Source organism: Aplosporella prunicola, assembly GCF_010093885.1.
Source record: "Aplosporella prunicola CBS 121167 unplaced genomic scaffold K452scaffold_65, whole genome shotgun sequence".
Taxonomy (NCBI): Eukaryota; Fungi; Ascomycota; class Dothideomycetes; order Botryosphaeriales; family Aplosporellaceae; genus Aplosporella; species Aplosporella prunicola.
Genome location: NW_022983593.1, coordinates 1 through 16,415, shown reverse-complemented (window position 1 = coordinate 16,415; position 16,415 = coordinate 1). Strand labels below are relative to the sequence as shown.

Here is a 16,415-nt window from a genome sequence, read left to right as displayed (position 1 = left end):
GTCTAAAGGCAAAAGGACGTGGTGGCTTTTGTCAGGTGTGCATTGCGCTTTAGGAATAAAACGCGGCGCTCCATATGCACGTCATGGCAACGGATATCTGTCCATCTGTCTTATCGTCGCAGGTGGTAAAACGTAGCGAAGCAAACAACAGCAAGAAGTGGCTTGCATCTCGATGAAACGACCATCTCCCGGCGGCATTGTCCAATGACCGGGCTGGCGCGAAAGCTTGCGCCGTCTTATCCGACACAAGGCTGAGCTCGGCCGGGAGACAGGGGCACGGGGCCACGACGAGACGCGTAGCTACAGCCAGCCACCGAGCATGGTTTCCACGGTTCCTCAGAACTACACGACTCCCCGCACAAGTGGTCGCAAGTTCGTAACTCTTCTGGCTGATCGACCGGACCGCGCGTCTCAGGAGCCCCGCCCCCGCGTCCACCACATGGCTTGGGATTGGGGCTGTGTAGTCATGTATATTTCACTGTGAGGCGGGCCCCGAGAAAAAAGTGGTCTGAGCGAGCGCGACTTGTTGATGTCATAATCGTTTGTGCAAATTAAACGGTGGCGGTGCAGCAGCAGCGGGTGCCCGGGCGACGGCGGCTGCGAGGGGAGGGTTGTCAGCACAACAGAAAGGATAGTTATCCGTAGAGATTCAGCAGCGGACGAAAGGAGAAGAGAGCTGCATCGGTCGGTGTGCTTACTCTGCCAACTAAGAATACTCTCCTACCACCGGGCGATCTCAAACGCGGCGTCATCAGCAACGGCAACATCCCGTCCTACCTAAAGACCACAGCCCCCGTGGACGCGTGCTGCCCCCTTGGCGGCGCCTGCTTCTTTTTTCCCTCAAAGCCCCCATGAGTCCCCTCGCTCGTTGACGTCTTTCGCTTTCACTTACCACGCTGCCATGCTTGACGAGAATCTGCCCAGTCAGTTAATTACTGCGCCCAGGCCAACACCGCGCTAACCTATAGCTACCCGCAGCCTTCTTCCTCAAAGCCTCGACCGACCAAGTCAAGCACAACGAGGCCTTTTACTTCTCCCAGCATGGCTCCGAGCCCGCTCCCGCCTACACGCTGCGTCACCCCGACCCCGTCGCCCCTAATGCCCGCAATCGCTACGCCGCTGGTCTCTTCGATGCCCACAACCCGGACGTGCTGTTCGGCGAGGTCCTGATCCAGCCCGAATGGACCTACCCCACCCTCTCTCCCGATGAGATCCGCAAGAATGGCGGTGTCGTGCCTCCGCCGCAGATCATCATGCCCTCCGAGTTCACCATCCAGCTGTACGACCCGAACCAGCAGGTCATTGTGCGCCAGAAGAGCGGCTCGTGGGGCGGCACCGCCAGCTACGAGTTCCAGATGCCCGTCAACACCTTCCGTCTACCCAGCGCGTCTACGCTGGACCGGACCCTTAACGACCCCGCCGCTGACATTACCACGCCCAAGATAAACTTTGTCTGGAGGCGAGAGGGCAAGATGAACAAGGACCTGTCGTGCTTCATGACGGGCAGATCGACAGACCCGGCGGGCAAGAAGAAGAAAAAGGGCGCCAAGGAGCCCGCCATTGCCATTGCCCTGTTCCGCGCGTTAAGAGAAATGACAGTCTACGAATCCAACATGTACCGCGTCGATATTGAAGACCCGAAAGGGCTAGAAATCGTGCTCCTCCTAGCCGCCGCCACCATCCGCGACGTCTTCTTCGGGAACCCTGCCGAAACCTTCAACACGGGCGACCCCAACGCGCGCAAGAGCAGCGGAGGCATCCTAACGCTAAAGCGCAAGAATTCGTCACCCCTCACAGCCATGGAAGCCGCCGTTGCGGCTCCCGCCCCCGCTCCCACCAAGACCGCTCCCGCAATCACGAACCACGCGCCCCACGGCACCGCCATCGACGCCATGGCCCGCAAAGCCACGCCTTCCGCCGCGGACCTCAAGCGCCAGTCGCTCCCGCCACTGAACACGCACCCGGCCGCTCCGCCCCCTCTCGATCCCCGCGCCCAATGGGACATCGACGCCGAGACGGCACGGCTACGCGCGCAAGCCGAGCAGCAGCGGCGCGACCGCGCGCGCAGCGACGCCGCAGAACAGCGACGCACGCGCAAGCTGCTGGACGGCGAAGACAAGGAGCGTGAGCGCGAGCGCAGACGTCGTGCTGCAGAAGTAGAGCGCGAGACGGAGCGCCTACGCCGCCGCTACGGCAGCCAGGACGCGGCGGCCGCCGCGCGGCCAGGCATGGGCATGGGCTACGGGTACGCGGGCCCGCAGCGCCATTCGGCGCCGCTGGTGATGCAGCAGCAGGGCGGGCCGCCGCGGCCGCACCAGCGGAGCATGGCGCCTACGCCCGCGATGGGGCATCCGCATCCGCATCCGCAGCACGCGCAGCGTGCGAGCAGTGGCATGTGGATCCCGCACCACGCACCGCAGCAGGCGCGACCGCCGCAGGCACGACCACAACAGCGCCCCACGCCCACGCCGCTGTCGCAGCCCCAGCGCCGCCCCGTCCCGTCCGCGTCTGTGCCTTCGGCGCCGCTGGTCCCGCCTCCGCAGCGCTTACAGAGCATACCGCAGGCGCGGCCGGTGGAGCTGCCGGTGCGGCCGGCGTTGCCTGCTAGTCGTAGCAGTGGTGGCGCAGCCGCTGCTGGTGCTGGTGCAGGGGTGGTTGCGGGTAATGGTAATGCTAGTGGTAGTGGGAGTGGTAATAATGCAGGCAACGCGAGCAGGCTCAGCTTCTTTGGCGGCGGCGGCATCATCACGCCCGATGAGGGCAAGACGCTGCAGGGCGGGAAGCCGAAGAAGAAGAGCTTGTGGGGCTTGCGGAGTAAGAGTGAAGGGAACGCGGCGGAGCGGCTGCGCAAGAAGAGTACGGTGTTTTAGGTGTGGGAGGGGGGTAAGGGCGTTTGGGACTTGGGTGGATGGGTACAATATGCGTATGGTATGGGTAGGCGTTTTTTCGGTGCGTTGGTGTTTGTAGCTATGTTAGGGACGAGTATCGAGTAGATGTTGTCCGGTAAAGTACTCTTCATTGTTTATGTAGGGTCGCAGCACGTGCAAAAAACCCGCTCACCCGCTCACCGCCTTAGTGAAGGACCCAGCCGGGTAGCACTTTCGTCACGTAGCGTGCATCCCTTTGCTCCCAACGCACACCCACCCCTCATACCTAAACCCATCATGGCCGACGTAAGATCGATGCTGCGCGCCGAACGGGCAGCGCGGACGCAGCCCGCAGCAGCGCGCAAGACCGGCAAGCCAGCCAGCAGCAAAAAGCGCAAAGCCGACGACGACGAAGACGAGGCTGAAGACGATTCGCGCAAGCGCGCTAAAGGCCCTGGATCCCACGCCCTCCCTGCAGGCTTCTTCGACGCAGGCGCCGACGAAATCGAAGCTCCGGAGCGCACCGCGTCGCCCGCGATCGAGTCGACGCAGTTCACGTCGCGGCCGGCCGCGCCTGCCAACGCCAACCTTCCGTCGGGCTTTTTCGACGCCGCCTCCGCCGCCGAGCCTGCACCCCCGCGGGCTGATCCACCCCAGGCAGACGCGATCGATGAGGACGAGTGGGCCGCGTTCGAGCGCGAGGTCGCGTCGCCGCCGCCGGAAGCGGGGCGCGCAGCCCTGGCCGCGATCAACTCGGCAGCCGCGATCGAGGCGAAACCGCTGACGGTGGAGGAGCTGGCGGCGCAGGCGAGGGAGCAGCGAAGCACACAGCGCGGAGCACGGGAGGCCGAGTTGGAGGCCGAGAAGGAAGATGCGGCGCGCCATCTGGAAGAGGAATTCGACGAGATGGAGCAGCTGGAGGACCGGGTGCGGAAGCTGCGCCAGAAACGAGAGGCGCTCCGCCATACCGCGGCTGCAGAGGAGAACGGCATGGATGCGGAGCCTGACGAAGGCGCTGCTGGTTCTGATGGTGGCGCGAGGGACGCTAATGGCCACGATGAGAGCGATCCCGAGGAGCTGGATGACGACGATCTGGAGGACGACTTTGATGACTGGCGGTTTCGCTGAAAGAAAGACGCCGTTTCCTTGCTTGGTTGCAGACTGCACTACACTGCGCTGCTTCGATCACGATACCGATACTGACGACGCCGTTACGGCACCCTACCCACCTACCTAATCAACCACGCACGACCTGCACGGCCTGAGGCAACATCCGCTGTCAGCACGTTGCTTATCGCGTGCATCTATTTTACTGCGCTCAAAGCGGCATCACGAGTTCTACCAAGGCATCCACGGGGCTGATGGCGGTTATGCGTTGTACAAAGAAAGGACGTCTTCGTTAAGGAGACAACGCAATGATGCGCGGACGTCGTTGTGCGAGAAAGATAGGAAATTAATTGGGCACTTTAAGCGGCCAGTCAGGCTATGCTGCTGGGTTTGAGGCTGTACTGTTGAGTCTATGTGATGTGATTGGTGGCTGGTGATGGGGGTGGTTATGTGTGGAGGCGTCTTCCGACTGGAGACTGGAGATATGATGAGTAGATTGTGCGGGTTGGCTGCTGTTGGAATTCGTGGAGCTTACCTACCTATAGTTGTAAATGGTTGTGGCGTTTGAGAGTGGGCTGGCAGCAACTTCAACGGTCAGAAAGTCATCGCCAGTACACCTCGATGTAAACTCTCTCACACACCTCTATCCTCTCAACGCGAGCAACATACTAATAACTAACACCAGCCCTACCACCCTGACTCTGCCCACCGGCCAACAATCAACAGTTAACAATCGACACCACACCACACCACACCACACAACCCAGCACGCCCAACCAAATCCCATTTCCACTAAGCCATTTTCGCACCTTGCCCGCCCGCCCGTTACTAAAAGCTAAAGCCAAAGCTGAAGCTACCAATATACACAGTCAACTCTGCAGAAAACCGGACTGTTACGACTGAACGAACGAACCAACTACGCATGCCTAGCCTAGCCTACCCTCAGTACTTATTCAGATGCAGTGACACCGCTGAGCCCCTTGTCTGGCCGGCAATGAGCGAGACTCTATCTGCACATCATTGCATGAAGTCAGCAACAGCGGGATCGCAAGGATTCTTTCTGAGCTAGAAGAAATGAATGACTATCTGTGGTGCCGGGGATAACAACTATAGTAGCATTGAGCTTCTCGGGCGTGTCTGCTGGTATGGTTTAGTGGTGGTTTTTTGGTGGTGAGCTGCGGTAGTTTTGAACGATGTTGGTGGTTGGTGTGGCTGTGCGATGCTGTGCTGCATTGGTCTGTGAGAGTGTGAGACTACGCTTAACCATTTACCGACACACTTTCTGAAAGATGGGCAGGGAGACCCAGTTTACTGGAATACCTGCGACGATGTTTGGGAATCGTCAGTCTTGTGTCAGTTATTTGGAAGAGCATGTTTGTGTGAAAACTAAGTTTATGGAATAGTTAACTCCGTTACCGTCTAGCGAGATAGAAAGTAGTCCCTATGGAGTACTCGTTGTCGAGCTATAAGCCTAAGTCCTCGGTATGGGTGGGAAGGTCTTAGAACGTACACTTACTACCTATAAATGTCGTAGCTAGATTCCATTTTCACCTCATCAGGCGGTGAATGTTGTAGGTGCCAATGCTTCATGTTAAGATAGGCGGATCGACGGGCGGATGCTCCGGGTAAGTGAACGGGAGTGGATCTAGCGCCTTCCGGCAGATCGCCTGCAAGGATTCCACGCCACCACGCGTCAACGCGTCGTCGCATCGCGAACACCCGCTACCTATTCACCTAGAGCAAACTGCATGTTACCATAGCGTCCTTCCAATTCACCTTTGTCCTGTTTCTGCCGCCCATTCCCCTCGCCTAATTTCCGCCCGTCGTCTGTTTATTCTTTCTTTCCAACAAATTTTTTTTCCATAAAACCCTCTGCATCGCCGCCCACCATGCCGTCTTTCGTGAACGAGAGCTCGCCCAAGCCGCCATCGGCTCCGTTCAGCTTCAAGATGCCTTCGGCCGACAAGAGCAGCCAATCCTCGGTCGCCGAGAGTCGTCCGCGCGGCACGCACGCCAACTCCAGGACCAACGAGCTCTCGCGTTACCTTAATGTCCTGAAGCCGGGCACGACGGATGGCGACAGCGGCGGGTTGCGCGCGCGCGCCGAAGAGCTGCTCAACACGCCGCTGTTGTCATGGTCGACGAAGCTGGCGCTGGGCGAACAGCGCGCCAGCAACAAGATGCCCCATGACACGCGCTTCAACCAGTACGCGCTGCTCGGACACGACCGTTCCGGCCGGGAATACCTGAAGAACGAAGACAACCCCGGCGGCATCGAACCCATCTTCCTGAACATCAACACGCCCTGGTCGGCTTTTCTCTGCGGGTCGCAGGGCAGCGGAAAGAGCCACACCCTCTCTTGCATGCTCGAGGGCTGTCTGATGCCCGACAAGTCGCTTGGCAAGCTTCCGCACCCTCTCAAGGGCATCGTCTTCCACTACGACCAGTGGTCGTCCGGAGCCGTCTGTGAGGCGGCGCACCTGTGCTCCCGGGGCATCAAGGTCAACGTGCTCGTGTCCCCCAGCAACTTCTGGAAGCTCAACGACGCGTACAAGAAGCTGGACGACCCGGACAACCACCTCACTGTCCGGCCGCTGCTGCTTCAGCCGGGCCACCTCAATGTCGAGCGCATGCTGAGCCTGATGGCGTTCAACGAGAAGGACGGAAAAGTCCCTCTGTACATGGAGGCAAGTCCCCGCAGCACCGACATCCATCCCAATCGCCACCTCACTGACAAAACGCACAGGTGATCAACCGCATCCTGCGCGACATGGCGATAGCCTCAGGCGGAGCGCCAGGCTTCGACTACACAGCCTTCAAGACGCGCCTCGACGCGGAGCGGTTCACAGGCGACCAGAAAGGCCCGATGTCGCTACGGCTGCAGCTGCTCGAGAGCTTCCTGGACTTCTGCGGCACGCAGCCTACCGTGCCCGTGTCCAAGAAGAAGAAGAAGGAGCTCGTCGCCGCCCCCGCCATCGACATCTTCAAGCCCGACGCCGGCTCCCTCACCATCGTCGACCTTACCGACCCCTTTGTCGACGCTTCTAGCGCTTGCACCCTCTTTGACATCTGCCTCGCGCTGTTCCTCGAGGACCCCAGCCCCGTTGGCCGCGTCATTGCGCTTGATGAAGCCCACAAGGTACGTTCACCCTCCTTCCCCCCCCACATACCCTCCCTAAACCCTCAAACACCCCACTAACCCCCACCCCCCACGCAGTACATGAACGGCAACGCGGGCGCCGACCGCTTCACCGAGACGCTCCTCACCTGCATCCGCATCCAGCGGCACGCGGGGTGCCGCATAATAATCGCGACGCAGGAACCGACCGTGTCGCCCAAGCTGCTCGACCTCTGCTCCATGACCATCGTGCACCGCTTCACGTCGCCGGCGTGGCTGACGATGCTCGAGACGCACATAGCGGGCCTGTCGCGCGCGGCAGGCAAAGAAGCCGACGAGCTCACGCGGCTGTTCCAGGAGATTGTCACGCTCAGGGTCGGCGAGGCGCTGCTGTTTGCGCCGAGCGCCATGGTGCGCGTGAGTGTGGGCGGCGAGATTCGGAAGCTGGGCGTTGAGTGCTTGCGGTTTAAGACGAGGCAGCGCTTGACGAGTGATGGGGGGATGAGCGTGCTGGCTATGCGGTAGAGGGGTGGGGGCTGCCGTGTGGCTATGTCGTGGTTGGGGCTGGGTGGGTGGCATTGTGGTGCATGTGTCTGTGACGCTTGGGGCTGGGTATGCGTCGGTGGGTTTGTTGTGATGGTGATGGTGATGTCTGGGACTCTTCAAGGCATCTGTAGGTCTGTAGGTAGGTGTTGGGCGAGATGGCTTGGCTTGGTTTGGCTTTCTGGGCTTGGGTGTATGTGCGGTGCGTGCTTCTTGGTTCCTACGGTTCAAAAGGCGTAATACGGAGGACTTAATGCGGCGTGCGTGGTGGTGGGTAGGAAAAAGTCTTTTTGTTTAGTGGTAGAAATCTGTCTGCTCTTGTTCTTGCTGTTGCTGTTGCTGTTGCTGTTGCGTGATAGAAGGGTCGGGAGTATGGTGGTGGTGTTGGTGGACTTTTGCTGGGACTTTTTGCGCTGTGGATGATTGTTTTGTGGGATTGTTGTACGGCCTTTTTGAGTGCTTGGGTCTAGAGGTAGAAAGATAAAAATAGAAACTAACTGTTGTATCATCACGCAGGGCAAGCAAAATATCTGGAGAAATTCACGCCAGCAAACGCATGAGGACACAGAGATTCATTGGTTCATCATCTATCTAGACTGCATACTCAAAGCTTCTTCACTAGTCAAGCACGCCGCCTTAGCATGTAAGGACGTAGAAAACCACATACAAGAAAGCTGTGTCGTCTACTGTACTCTCTGACCCGTGTCGTAACCCAAACCTCTACTCAAGACTCAAGAAAGACAGCTGGAACCACCAACTCAACAAGTGTCCTCATCCATGACCGTGTCCTGATTGAACGAGCTTTGAGGAAGCGAATGCTGGACACTTCCAGAGAAGCTGGAGTGGCCATTGGTGCTGGCATTGCCGTTCGTGTAGACGCCGCCACTTACGCTCGCCATTCCCGTGTTCGTAGCGCTCTGGTATTTCTCGTCTAGCTCCTGGAGGCATTTCAAAGCCGCATCGAGCTTCTCGCGGTCCGCATTGAGGACGCGACGGCGCGCAGCACGGTCCTCGTCTTCTTCCAAGAGTTCCATGCAAGTCTTTTGGGGAGTCTTTACGCCATCATCCTTGTAAATTTCAAGAGAGGCGACTAGTTCGTCGTGGAGATTGCATCGGAGCACTTCGAAGACGTCTGCCTGGAAGCTCTGGCAGAGATGGTCCACAAAACGTGTGGATGCGATGGTGTAATAGCCACGAATCTTGCTCATCGCCTCGACCTCGCGGGCAAAAGGGTCCGGCCCAAGGCTCTTGCGGAAGTGTTCGTCAACCATTTTCTTTTGGCGGTCTGCTGGCTGAGTTGTCTTTCCCGTCACCCTGTCCTGGTTGTTGAAGTATGCTTCCGTTCTGGCCTTCCAACGTGCTTCCTGGAAAATCTCCAGCTCCTTTTCTTCATTGGATTTGAGCGATGCGAAGTTTTCTGTCATAGGCTTACAACGCTCCAGGCGGAGAGCACGGGGCGCATACACATTATGCAGTTGGTGAGTGATATCTTGAACGAAATCCTCCGAGAGCTGCTTTGTCTTTGTGTACAGTTCTGTAGTATTCCAGGCTTGCAGGGTAGCATCCAGAGCCTTCTTGATGGTGTCACGAATGGCCTCCAGTACGCCGTCAAGGAAAGCAGCCATGGGCTGGTCCCAGTTCTTCAGGGTTTCGAGCCGCATGTGGTTGACGGCTTTCGGATCGATGTCTCCTGGGATATCAGATGTGGATAGGTCGTTCAACGTAGACCTGATGGCTTCAAGCGTGAAACGTTTGTTCAACGCACTAGGCTTCGAAGAAGCAGTCCGCCTGATCTCGTACGACGTCTCTCTCTTCTTGCGCTTCTTACTGGGCGTGGCATCAGGCTCTGAATCTAAGTCAATGACCTGAGGGTTTCTGGGTGTCCCGGGCACAGCGGGCGTCTGAGGAGTTCCGGGAAAATTAGGCATGATGGATCCAGCCCTCTCGCGGAACACTTGTTCCCCGTCTGACGCAGCAGTATAGACCAACTTAGGTCGCTGGTCGAAGAGCGCCTCCGAAAACTCTTCGCGACGCTTTTTCCATGATTTACGAAAGTCGTTGGAGGGAAGTTCACCTTCCAGCTGCTTGGTGACGGTGCTGATAAAGCTACCGAGGCTTTCATGAACGATTCGTTGTGCATCATTGGTAGGAGGTTCGGGGATTTTGCTAAGCTCAATATCGATCTCCGCAAGCTTATCCTGAACCCTTTTGTGAATTGTCGGGAGGCTAAAATTGATCTGTCAGCGGCGAACTTCCATAAGGCATATCAAATTCGTTCAGGTACCTGTCAAGAATTTGCGAAGCCAACAAATGCGAGAGCTTCTCTTGCAAATGCTCAGTGCCAAAGCGGTCCCTGTAGGCCCGGAACTCGGGGCCTCTCCAAGGATACATCCCTTGGAACCAGGCCTTCTCTTGGTGCCTCGCCTCGGCGTGGGTCATGCCCTGGTCAAGCTCCTGTTGAGAGGGGTTCTTGACAACATGATATCCATAACCCAGAGCAAACAGCTTGCCCTGGAGTATAGACAGCCATCGAACATAGTCACCTTGGTTGCCTTTATCAGCCCTATCAGGCTTGGTGAGGATACCAATGCAACGGTTGGAGGCACCCGCCTTGTTCGCTAAGTAGGCTGCCGAGGAATTCTGAATGTCTCCCTCCATCGATACAGCCTGCAAAACAAGTGCGTTGGCTTCCGAGATATACTTTTTCACAAGACGTTTTACCAGCTTAATCAGATATGGCTTGCTCTTGTCTTCTGTCTGCGCAATGACACCGGGCAGATCAAAGAAGGCCAGGTCCGGGAGCTCAGGGGCGGAGATCTATCTTTATTAGCATCGGCATCTAGAAAGCTAAATGAGACACTCACATCAAGACAAACGAGGTTGGGCGAGAACTCGACTTTGTTCGTCTGGTCCTGCGATCCTGAGACATATGACATGGGATCCCGTTGGGGGTTGAGCGTAGCAAGCTGTGCGTAGAAGATGACTTCCTGGAGTTCATCTTTCTTGTGGACTGACTTGAATCGGATCACCTCTGGATCCTTCTCCAACCATGGGTAGAATGGAGGAGGCTTTTCGTTGGGGTCAGGTGATACGTTTTCACCCATGTACGCATATTCCCGGCGAAGAGTGACCTCGCAGCGCCAACGGGCGCCTGGAGCATGGTCGGCTGTGAGAGTTATCTTCATTGGGCATCTCGTGCAAGTTCCGGTGCTGCGAGGCACTTGAATGCCGCTGATGGCATTGATCACACTGCTCTTGCCTGCTGACTGGTCGCCGATGACGACAATCTTCGGAGTGCTGCCAGCGACTTTAGCGATTCCAAGTTGCTCGATCTTGTTGATAGCATGCACGAGCTCTTTGATGCCACGACCCACCGCGTCGATCGGTTGAGTCTCTGGCGGAGCTGCAGTAACTTGAATGAGGTTAGCTTAACCATTCTTTTTAGATGGGAAGGACGGAGTGGAAGGCGGAAAAGGCAGGGTGGGATGGATGGGAACAGAAGGGTGGTAAGCGGGTCGATGTAGCGATGTTGAAGCGCGTTTTGAATTACCTGAGCGACCTCTATCGGCAAGGGTAGTAGAGAGCCTAGGCCTAGGAGCCGGCTCCGCCTTGAAGTTGGTAGCCATGGGTTCGGGTGAAGAATCAGCGTCAACGTTAGTGTCAGTCGGACTGCCAACCGTGACGGGATTCTGCGTGACAGAGTTCTGTGCCGGGCGACGAGAAGCTGACGATGGGGCTCTTGACTGTCCACTGCGGAGTGAAACCATATTCGGAACGGAAGTTCAGGTTTCTTTGTCGGTCATGGAAACGGAACGAAAGAACTTGGGCTTGAAGTGAGGTGAAGTCAGTTCTAGATGCAAAACGTCATGTCGGGCTCTTGGGTAGTGGTTGGACAGCAGGCTGATGTAAAGACAAGAGCTGCCCGAGCTTTAATGTGACTAACCTTCGCGAAATTTCGTGACGTCGCGACGATAGAATTTGCGAGTGAGTTGTTGCGCCTTGTCCGGCGTGCCTTGTTTACAAGTTTACAGGCGGGGATGTGCAGGTACCTAAGAAGGAAGGTGGTGCATGGAAACCGGAGGAGGGTTGCGGAGGGCGAAGGCTTCCCGTGAAGGGAGAAGGTTGTTGCTGTTGAAGGAATTGTGTGGAGAGAAGGGTGGAGAGTAGAAGGTGAAAGTCGTGGAGTGTTAAGGCTGAGTGAGCAGACGGCGGCGGACGAGGCGGCTTCTTAAAGAAGACGGCTGCACTGAGTGACGGCGGCCCCAGCTGGCCGATTTTTTGCAGACAACTTGAGGTCGAGGCAAGCAACAGAATAGCAACGGGAGTGTACGTGAAGTCAGTAGTAAATCAGCAAAATCAACATAGAAGCTCTGTAGCTGCACGTAACCGAGTCGTTGCCGTGGACGACCCGCTACGGACAACGTAGTGCGTATGATGAAACATTAGGCGGAACACACAAAATCGTGGGGGTCTACAAGCTTTCACGCTGCGCTGTATAGCACGCTCACAAAATAGCAGCGCGTGAAGCCGGGGTGTCGTTTTGCATCGGCAGACAGGGATCACCCTAGGGAGTCATGCAATCTACGTGCTGCAGGAACAAGGTCATCCTTATCTTTGAGTTTTGCCGCCATTGCTTGTCGTAGGTCTGGATGTGGTGCTGTGGATGTGATGTTGACAAGAGTGGCGCTTACGCTCGGGTGTGGCATCTGGCAGCGAAAGCCACTATAAAAATACGGGCTATCCGTAGACAAGCGCGCTCGCAACACAATCTCGGACACGCGGCACCTGCGCGCCACGATTTGAATTTTACGGATTTCTCGTGTGATACACCCCTCATTTCCAATGTGACCGGGGCATCATGCGAGGTCGAGCCAACCATTGTGTGATGATGACAGGGCATTCTTCGCCTGCATCTGCCGGGTTCCGTCAACGGCTTGGGCAACCTCTGTCCGGATGGTTTTGGCTTCTACGCTGATTTTTGGCTTTGGCTATGGTGTTGAGAGCTTCAATCAACAACGGGTACGAAGTGGCGCTGTCGAACTCTGGGCACGGGCGTGTGATACGTCAGAATCAACTTCGCAGGGGCGGTTCAGGGCGCTCACCGCCCGGCCCGCGTACCACTCCTTGCGCAATGCCACGGTGCCCTCTCTGACCACTCTCCACCATAAACCTGGCCTCAATTGCGCTGCCAAAAAGATACCCCGGAAGCTTTTGTTCTCTACAGCTACTTGACTACGCGCCTTTCCTTCTATAACCATGAGCCTTCAGGTCCCGTTCAGGAACAGGGGAGGCCACCCGCCCTCCACCAAGGCTGTCATTCTGGTACGTGAGCTCTCGACTACACCATGGCATGGCTCTCACTAACATGGCGCAGGTTGGCGGCCCGTCCAGAGGCACGCGCTTCAGGCCATTGTCGCTCGACGTCCCCAAGGTACTTTCCACGGCCTAGCGACACCGATTGGATCGCTGACATCCACAGCCCCTCTTTGACGTCGCCGGCCACCCCATCATAGAACACTGCTTCCGCGCCATTACCAAGGTCCCCGAGATCAAGGAGGTCTTCATCGTCGGCTACTACGACGAGTCCGTCTTCCGCGACTTCATCAAGGAGACCGCCAACACCTTCCCGCACATCAAGCTGCACTACCTGCGCGAGTACCAGGCTCTGGGTACGGCTGGCGGTCTCTACCACTTCCGTGATGCCATTCTCAAGGGCCACCCGGACCGCTTCTTCGTCCTCAATGCCGATGTCTGCTGCTCATTCCCGCTGAATGAGATGCTGAAGCTGTTTGAGGAGAAGGACGCGGAGGCCGTCATCCTTGGTACGAGAGTCGGCCAGGACGCGGCAACAAACTTTGGATGCATTGTCTCGGATGCGCACACTAAGCGGGTGCTGCACTACGTCGAGAAGCCCGAAGGCCACATCTCCAACCTGATCAACTGCGGTGTCTACCTCTTCTCCACCGAAGCCATCTTCCCCTCCATCCGCTCCGCAATCAAGCGCCGCACCGAGCGCCCGCGCCTTCTCTCGTATCCTTCGTCGGAAAACCTCGAGTCGTCATACATTCAGCAGGAGGATGAGGAGGATGAGGGCGAGACGCAGGTGATCAGGCTGGAGCAGGACATCCTGTCCGATCTGGCAGACACCAGGTCATTCTTCGTCCTCGAGACGAAGGACTTCTGGCGGCAGATCAAGACGGCCGGCTCCGCGGTCCCGGCCAACGCGCTGTACCTGCAGAAGGCCTGGCAATCCGGCTCCGAAGAGCTCGCCCAGCCCTCCGCCAACATCATCCCCCCTGTCTTCATCCACCCGTCTGCGCACGTCGACCCTACGGCCAAGCTGGGCCCCAACGTCTCCGTTGGCCCCCGCGCGCACATTGGTGCCGGCGCCCGCATCAAGGAGTCTATCGTCCTCGAGGACGCCGTCGTCAAGCACGACGCTTGCGTGCTTTACACGATTGTTGGGTGGAGCAGCAAGGTTGGCGCATGGGCGCGCGTGGAGGGTACGCCTCTGCCGCACACGAGCCACAGCACTAGCATTGTCAAGAACGGCGTCAAGGTCCAGAGCATCACGATCTTGGCGAAGGAGTGCGCCGTTGGAGATGAAGTCCGCGTGCAGAACTGCGTCTGCCTGCCAAACAAGGAGTTGAAGAAGGTCAGTTTACAAGCAGCACACTATCCCGCAAAGCCGCTAACAGATCATCGCAGGACGTCGCTAATGAGGTTATCATGTGAGGTGCGATACGCAAGGAAGGAGGCACAGGCAATATGGAGGCTCGAAAAGCAGTCATGTCACGGCTTCTGGCGTGTTAAAGCAGATGGTTCCAGCTCGTTGAGTTTTGAGTACGGCATCATGAATTACACTAATTAATGCCTGACTCGAGACCAATTTACAGTTTTCTAAGGCATTGCGTCCCTGCACATCACGATTCCCCGCATCCGTTCGTGCGGTCTCCACCCTCCGCACCCCCACCTCTGCCGCCCACCAAACCCTGTGACGTATCTCTTTAGCGCCCGCACAATCAACTCAGCCACACTTGGAATTCAGGCAGGCCAGAGTACTCGTATGGGACCGGATAAGCATATTGACATGTTTGAGGATGACAGTCGGCTACGGAAAGTAGCTGACGGTCTGTTTCTCAATGCATCAGCAGCATTAGGAATCTCCATCCAGTGTGCACGGTTATCCATCGAAGAGTCATCTCTGCAATCGCTATCAGTGTCTCCATCACCCGCCAACCAGATGGCCTTCTTGAGGCTCCACTCTCTGCCCGCCTGCTTGCCTCCATCCTTGTAAGCTCATTAACCCAGACCCGCAAAGCAACATAAATAATGCACGCAAGACCAAAAGCGACTTATCCCATATAACCACACACCGCCTCCCAACACAGCACCACGAACCACGGGTCCAACAACCCGGCCCCGTCGACGTCAGCGGCAACAACACCAACACCACAGCAACCTGCACCACCATCATCAGCACCACACCCACCCCCCACCCCACCTCACAATGCCACCCCCCACAACCCTCCCCACAATCGACATCTCGCCCTTCCTCCACTCCTCCTCCACCCCCGCCGCGCGCGCCGCCACCGCCGCAGCGCTCGCCCACGCCTGCGCCGCCTCCGGCTTCTTCTACCTGACAGGCCACGGCATCGCAGACAGCACGCTCGCGCACGTCGTCGAGCTCGCGCGGCGCTTCTTCCTCGAGAGCAGCGACGACGAAAAAGCAAGGATTGCGCGCCGCGGTGTTAGTGAGGGTGGGGACGGGGCGCGCGGCTATCAGCGCGTGGGCGAGAACGTTACTTTGGGGCGGAGGGACTGGCATGAGGCGGTGGATTTGTATCGTGAGTTTTGCGAGGGCGAGGAGGAGGGCTTTGGAGGTAAGGGTGGAGGTAAGGGAGGGGAAAGTAAAGTTGGGGAGGGGGGAGAGGATGGCTTGCTGAGGGGACGGAACTTGTGGCCTAGGCATCCGCCCGAGTTGAGGGATTTGCTGGAGGCGTATGTGGAAAGGGTGAAAGGGGTGGGGACGGCGGTTGTAAGGGCCATGGGATGCGCGTTGGGGGAGGGGCTGGAGGAGGTGTTTGTGCGGGAGACGGGGAAGAGTTTTTGGGTGTTAAGGATGGTGGGGTATCCGGGGTTGCCTGAGGAGGGGGCCGAGGACGATGACGGTGACGGCGAGGAGGAGGGGGAAAGGGACATGGGCAGGGGGGTCAGCTGTGGTGAACATACCGGTAGGCTTGCACCTTTACCACCACTACTACCACCATCACGTCCTAGCAAGAAACGCATAGTGAACTGCAAAAAACACCTGACATCCAATCACCAGACTACGGCTGCATAACCCTACTCCTCGCCGACGCCACCCCCAACGCCCTCCAAGTCCGCACCCGCGACGGAGCCTGGATTAGCGCAGACCCGGTGCCTGGCGCCTTCGTCGTCAATATCGGCGACATGATGGAGCGGTGGACGAACGGGTTATGGAAGAGCACCCCGCACCGCGTCGTCCATCGGGGCAGTGGCTACCGCGTCAGCGTGCCGTTTTTCTTTGAGCCGGACTTTGGCGCCAGGGTTAGGCCGCTGGAGAGGTGTGTCCAGCTTACTGGTGGCGTGGAGAGGTATTCTGAGGTGGCGTATGGTGAGTTTTTGATGCGGAAGATTAGGGGGAATTTCGTTTAGGATGAATCAACTCCCAACACCTTGTAGGTAGTTGCTTCGTAGGCAGCTGACGTCGTATTGTCAACAAGCAAAGCCCGAGTCGAGCGTGTGTTGAGTGGGGG

At 57.6% G+C, this 16,415-nt stretch overlaps 7 protein-coding genes across 7 annotated transcripts; 5 read left to right on the top strand and 2 right to left on the bottom strand.

The window, feature by feature from the left end:
- Positions 1-658: 658 nt before the first annotated feature.
- Positions 659-3,062, top strand: K452DRAFT_322692 (uncharacterized protein). Its single transcript, XM_033544539.1, has 2 exons — positions 659-923; positions 979-3,062. Exons 1-2 carry the CDS (start codon positions 902-904, stop codon positions 2,868-2,870), a joined length of 1,914 nt encoding a protein of 637 aa, XP_033391735.1. The 5' UTR covers positions 659-901; the 3' UTR covers positions 2,871-3,062.
- Positions 2,991-4,260, top strand: K452DRAFT_149264 (uncharacterized protein). The gene is made up of 2 exons (XM_033535519.1): positions 2,991-3,026; positions 3,082-4,260. The coding sequence occupies exon 2, from the start codon at positions 3,165-3,167 to the stop codon at positions 3,993-3,995; it is 831 nt and encodes a 276-aa protein (XP_033391734.1). The 5' UTR covers positions 2,991-3,026; positions 3,082-3,164; the 3' UTR covers positions 3,996-4,260.
- A 1,894-nt stretch (positions 4,261-6,154) lies between these two features.
- Positions 6,155-7,617, top strand: K452DRAFT_329901 (uncharacterized protein; the record flags this gene model as incomplete). The annotated part of the gene is made up of 3 exons (XM_033545079.1): positions 6,155-6,661; positions 6,721-7,113; positions 7,192-7,617. The coding sequence occupies 3 exons, from the start codon at positions 6,155-6,157 to the stop codon at positions 7,615-7,617; spliced, it is 1,326 nt and encodes a 441-aa protein (XP_033391733.1).
- A 123-nt stretch (positions 7,618-7,740) lies between these two features.
- Positions 7,741-8,269, bottom strand: K452DRAFT_149242 (uncharacterized protein). Its single transcript, XM_033535518.1, has one exon. The coding sequence runs from the start codon at positions 8,142-8,144 to the stop codon at positions 7,863-7,865; it is 282 nt and encodes a 93-aa protein (XP_033391732.1). The 5' UTR covers positions 8,145-8,269; the 3' UTR covers positions 7,741-7,862.
- Positions 8,270-8,393: 124 nt separating this feature from the next.
- Positions 8,394-11,402, bottom strand: K452DRAFT_303099 (uncharacterized protein; the record flags this gene model as incomplete). Its single annotated transcript, XM_033542682.1, has 4 exons — positions 8,394-9,861; positions 9,920-10,452; positions 10,500-11,047; positions 11,186-11,402. 4 exons carry the CDS (start codon positions 11,400-11,402, stop codon positions 8,394-8,396), a joined length of 2,766 nt encoding a protein of 921 aa, XP_033391731.1.
- A 1,199-nt stretch (positions 11,403-12,601) lies between these two features.
- Positions 12,602-14,542, top strand: K452DRAFT_280600 (uncharacterized protein). Its single transcript, XM_033539462.1, has 4 exons — positions 12,602-12,957; positions 13,010-13,066; positions 13,115-14,290; positions 14,344-14,542. The coding sequence occupies exons 1-4, from the start codon at positions 12,892-12,894 to the stop codon at positions 14,368-14,370; spliced, it is 1,326 nt and encodes a 441-aa protein (XP_033391730.1). The 5' UTR covers positions 12,602-12,891; the 3' UTR covers positions 14,371-14,542.
- A 468-nt stretch (positions 14,543-15,010) lies between these two features.
- Positions 15,011-16,414, top strand: K452DRAFT_259722 (uncharacterized protein). Its single transcript, XM_033538506.1, has 3 exons — positions 15,011-15,524; positions 15,567-15,869; positions 15,965-16,414. The coding sequence occupies exons 1-3, from the start codon at positions 15,146-15,148 to the stop codon at positions 16,312-16,314; spliced, it is 1,032 nt and encodes a 343-aa protein (XP_033391729.1). The 5' UTR covers positions 15,011-15,145; the 3' UTR covers positions 16,315-16,414.
- Position 16,415: the final 1 nt, after the last annotated feature.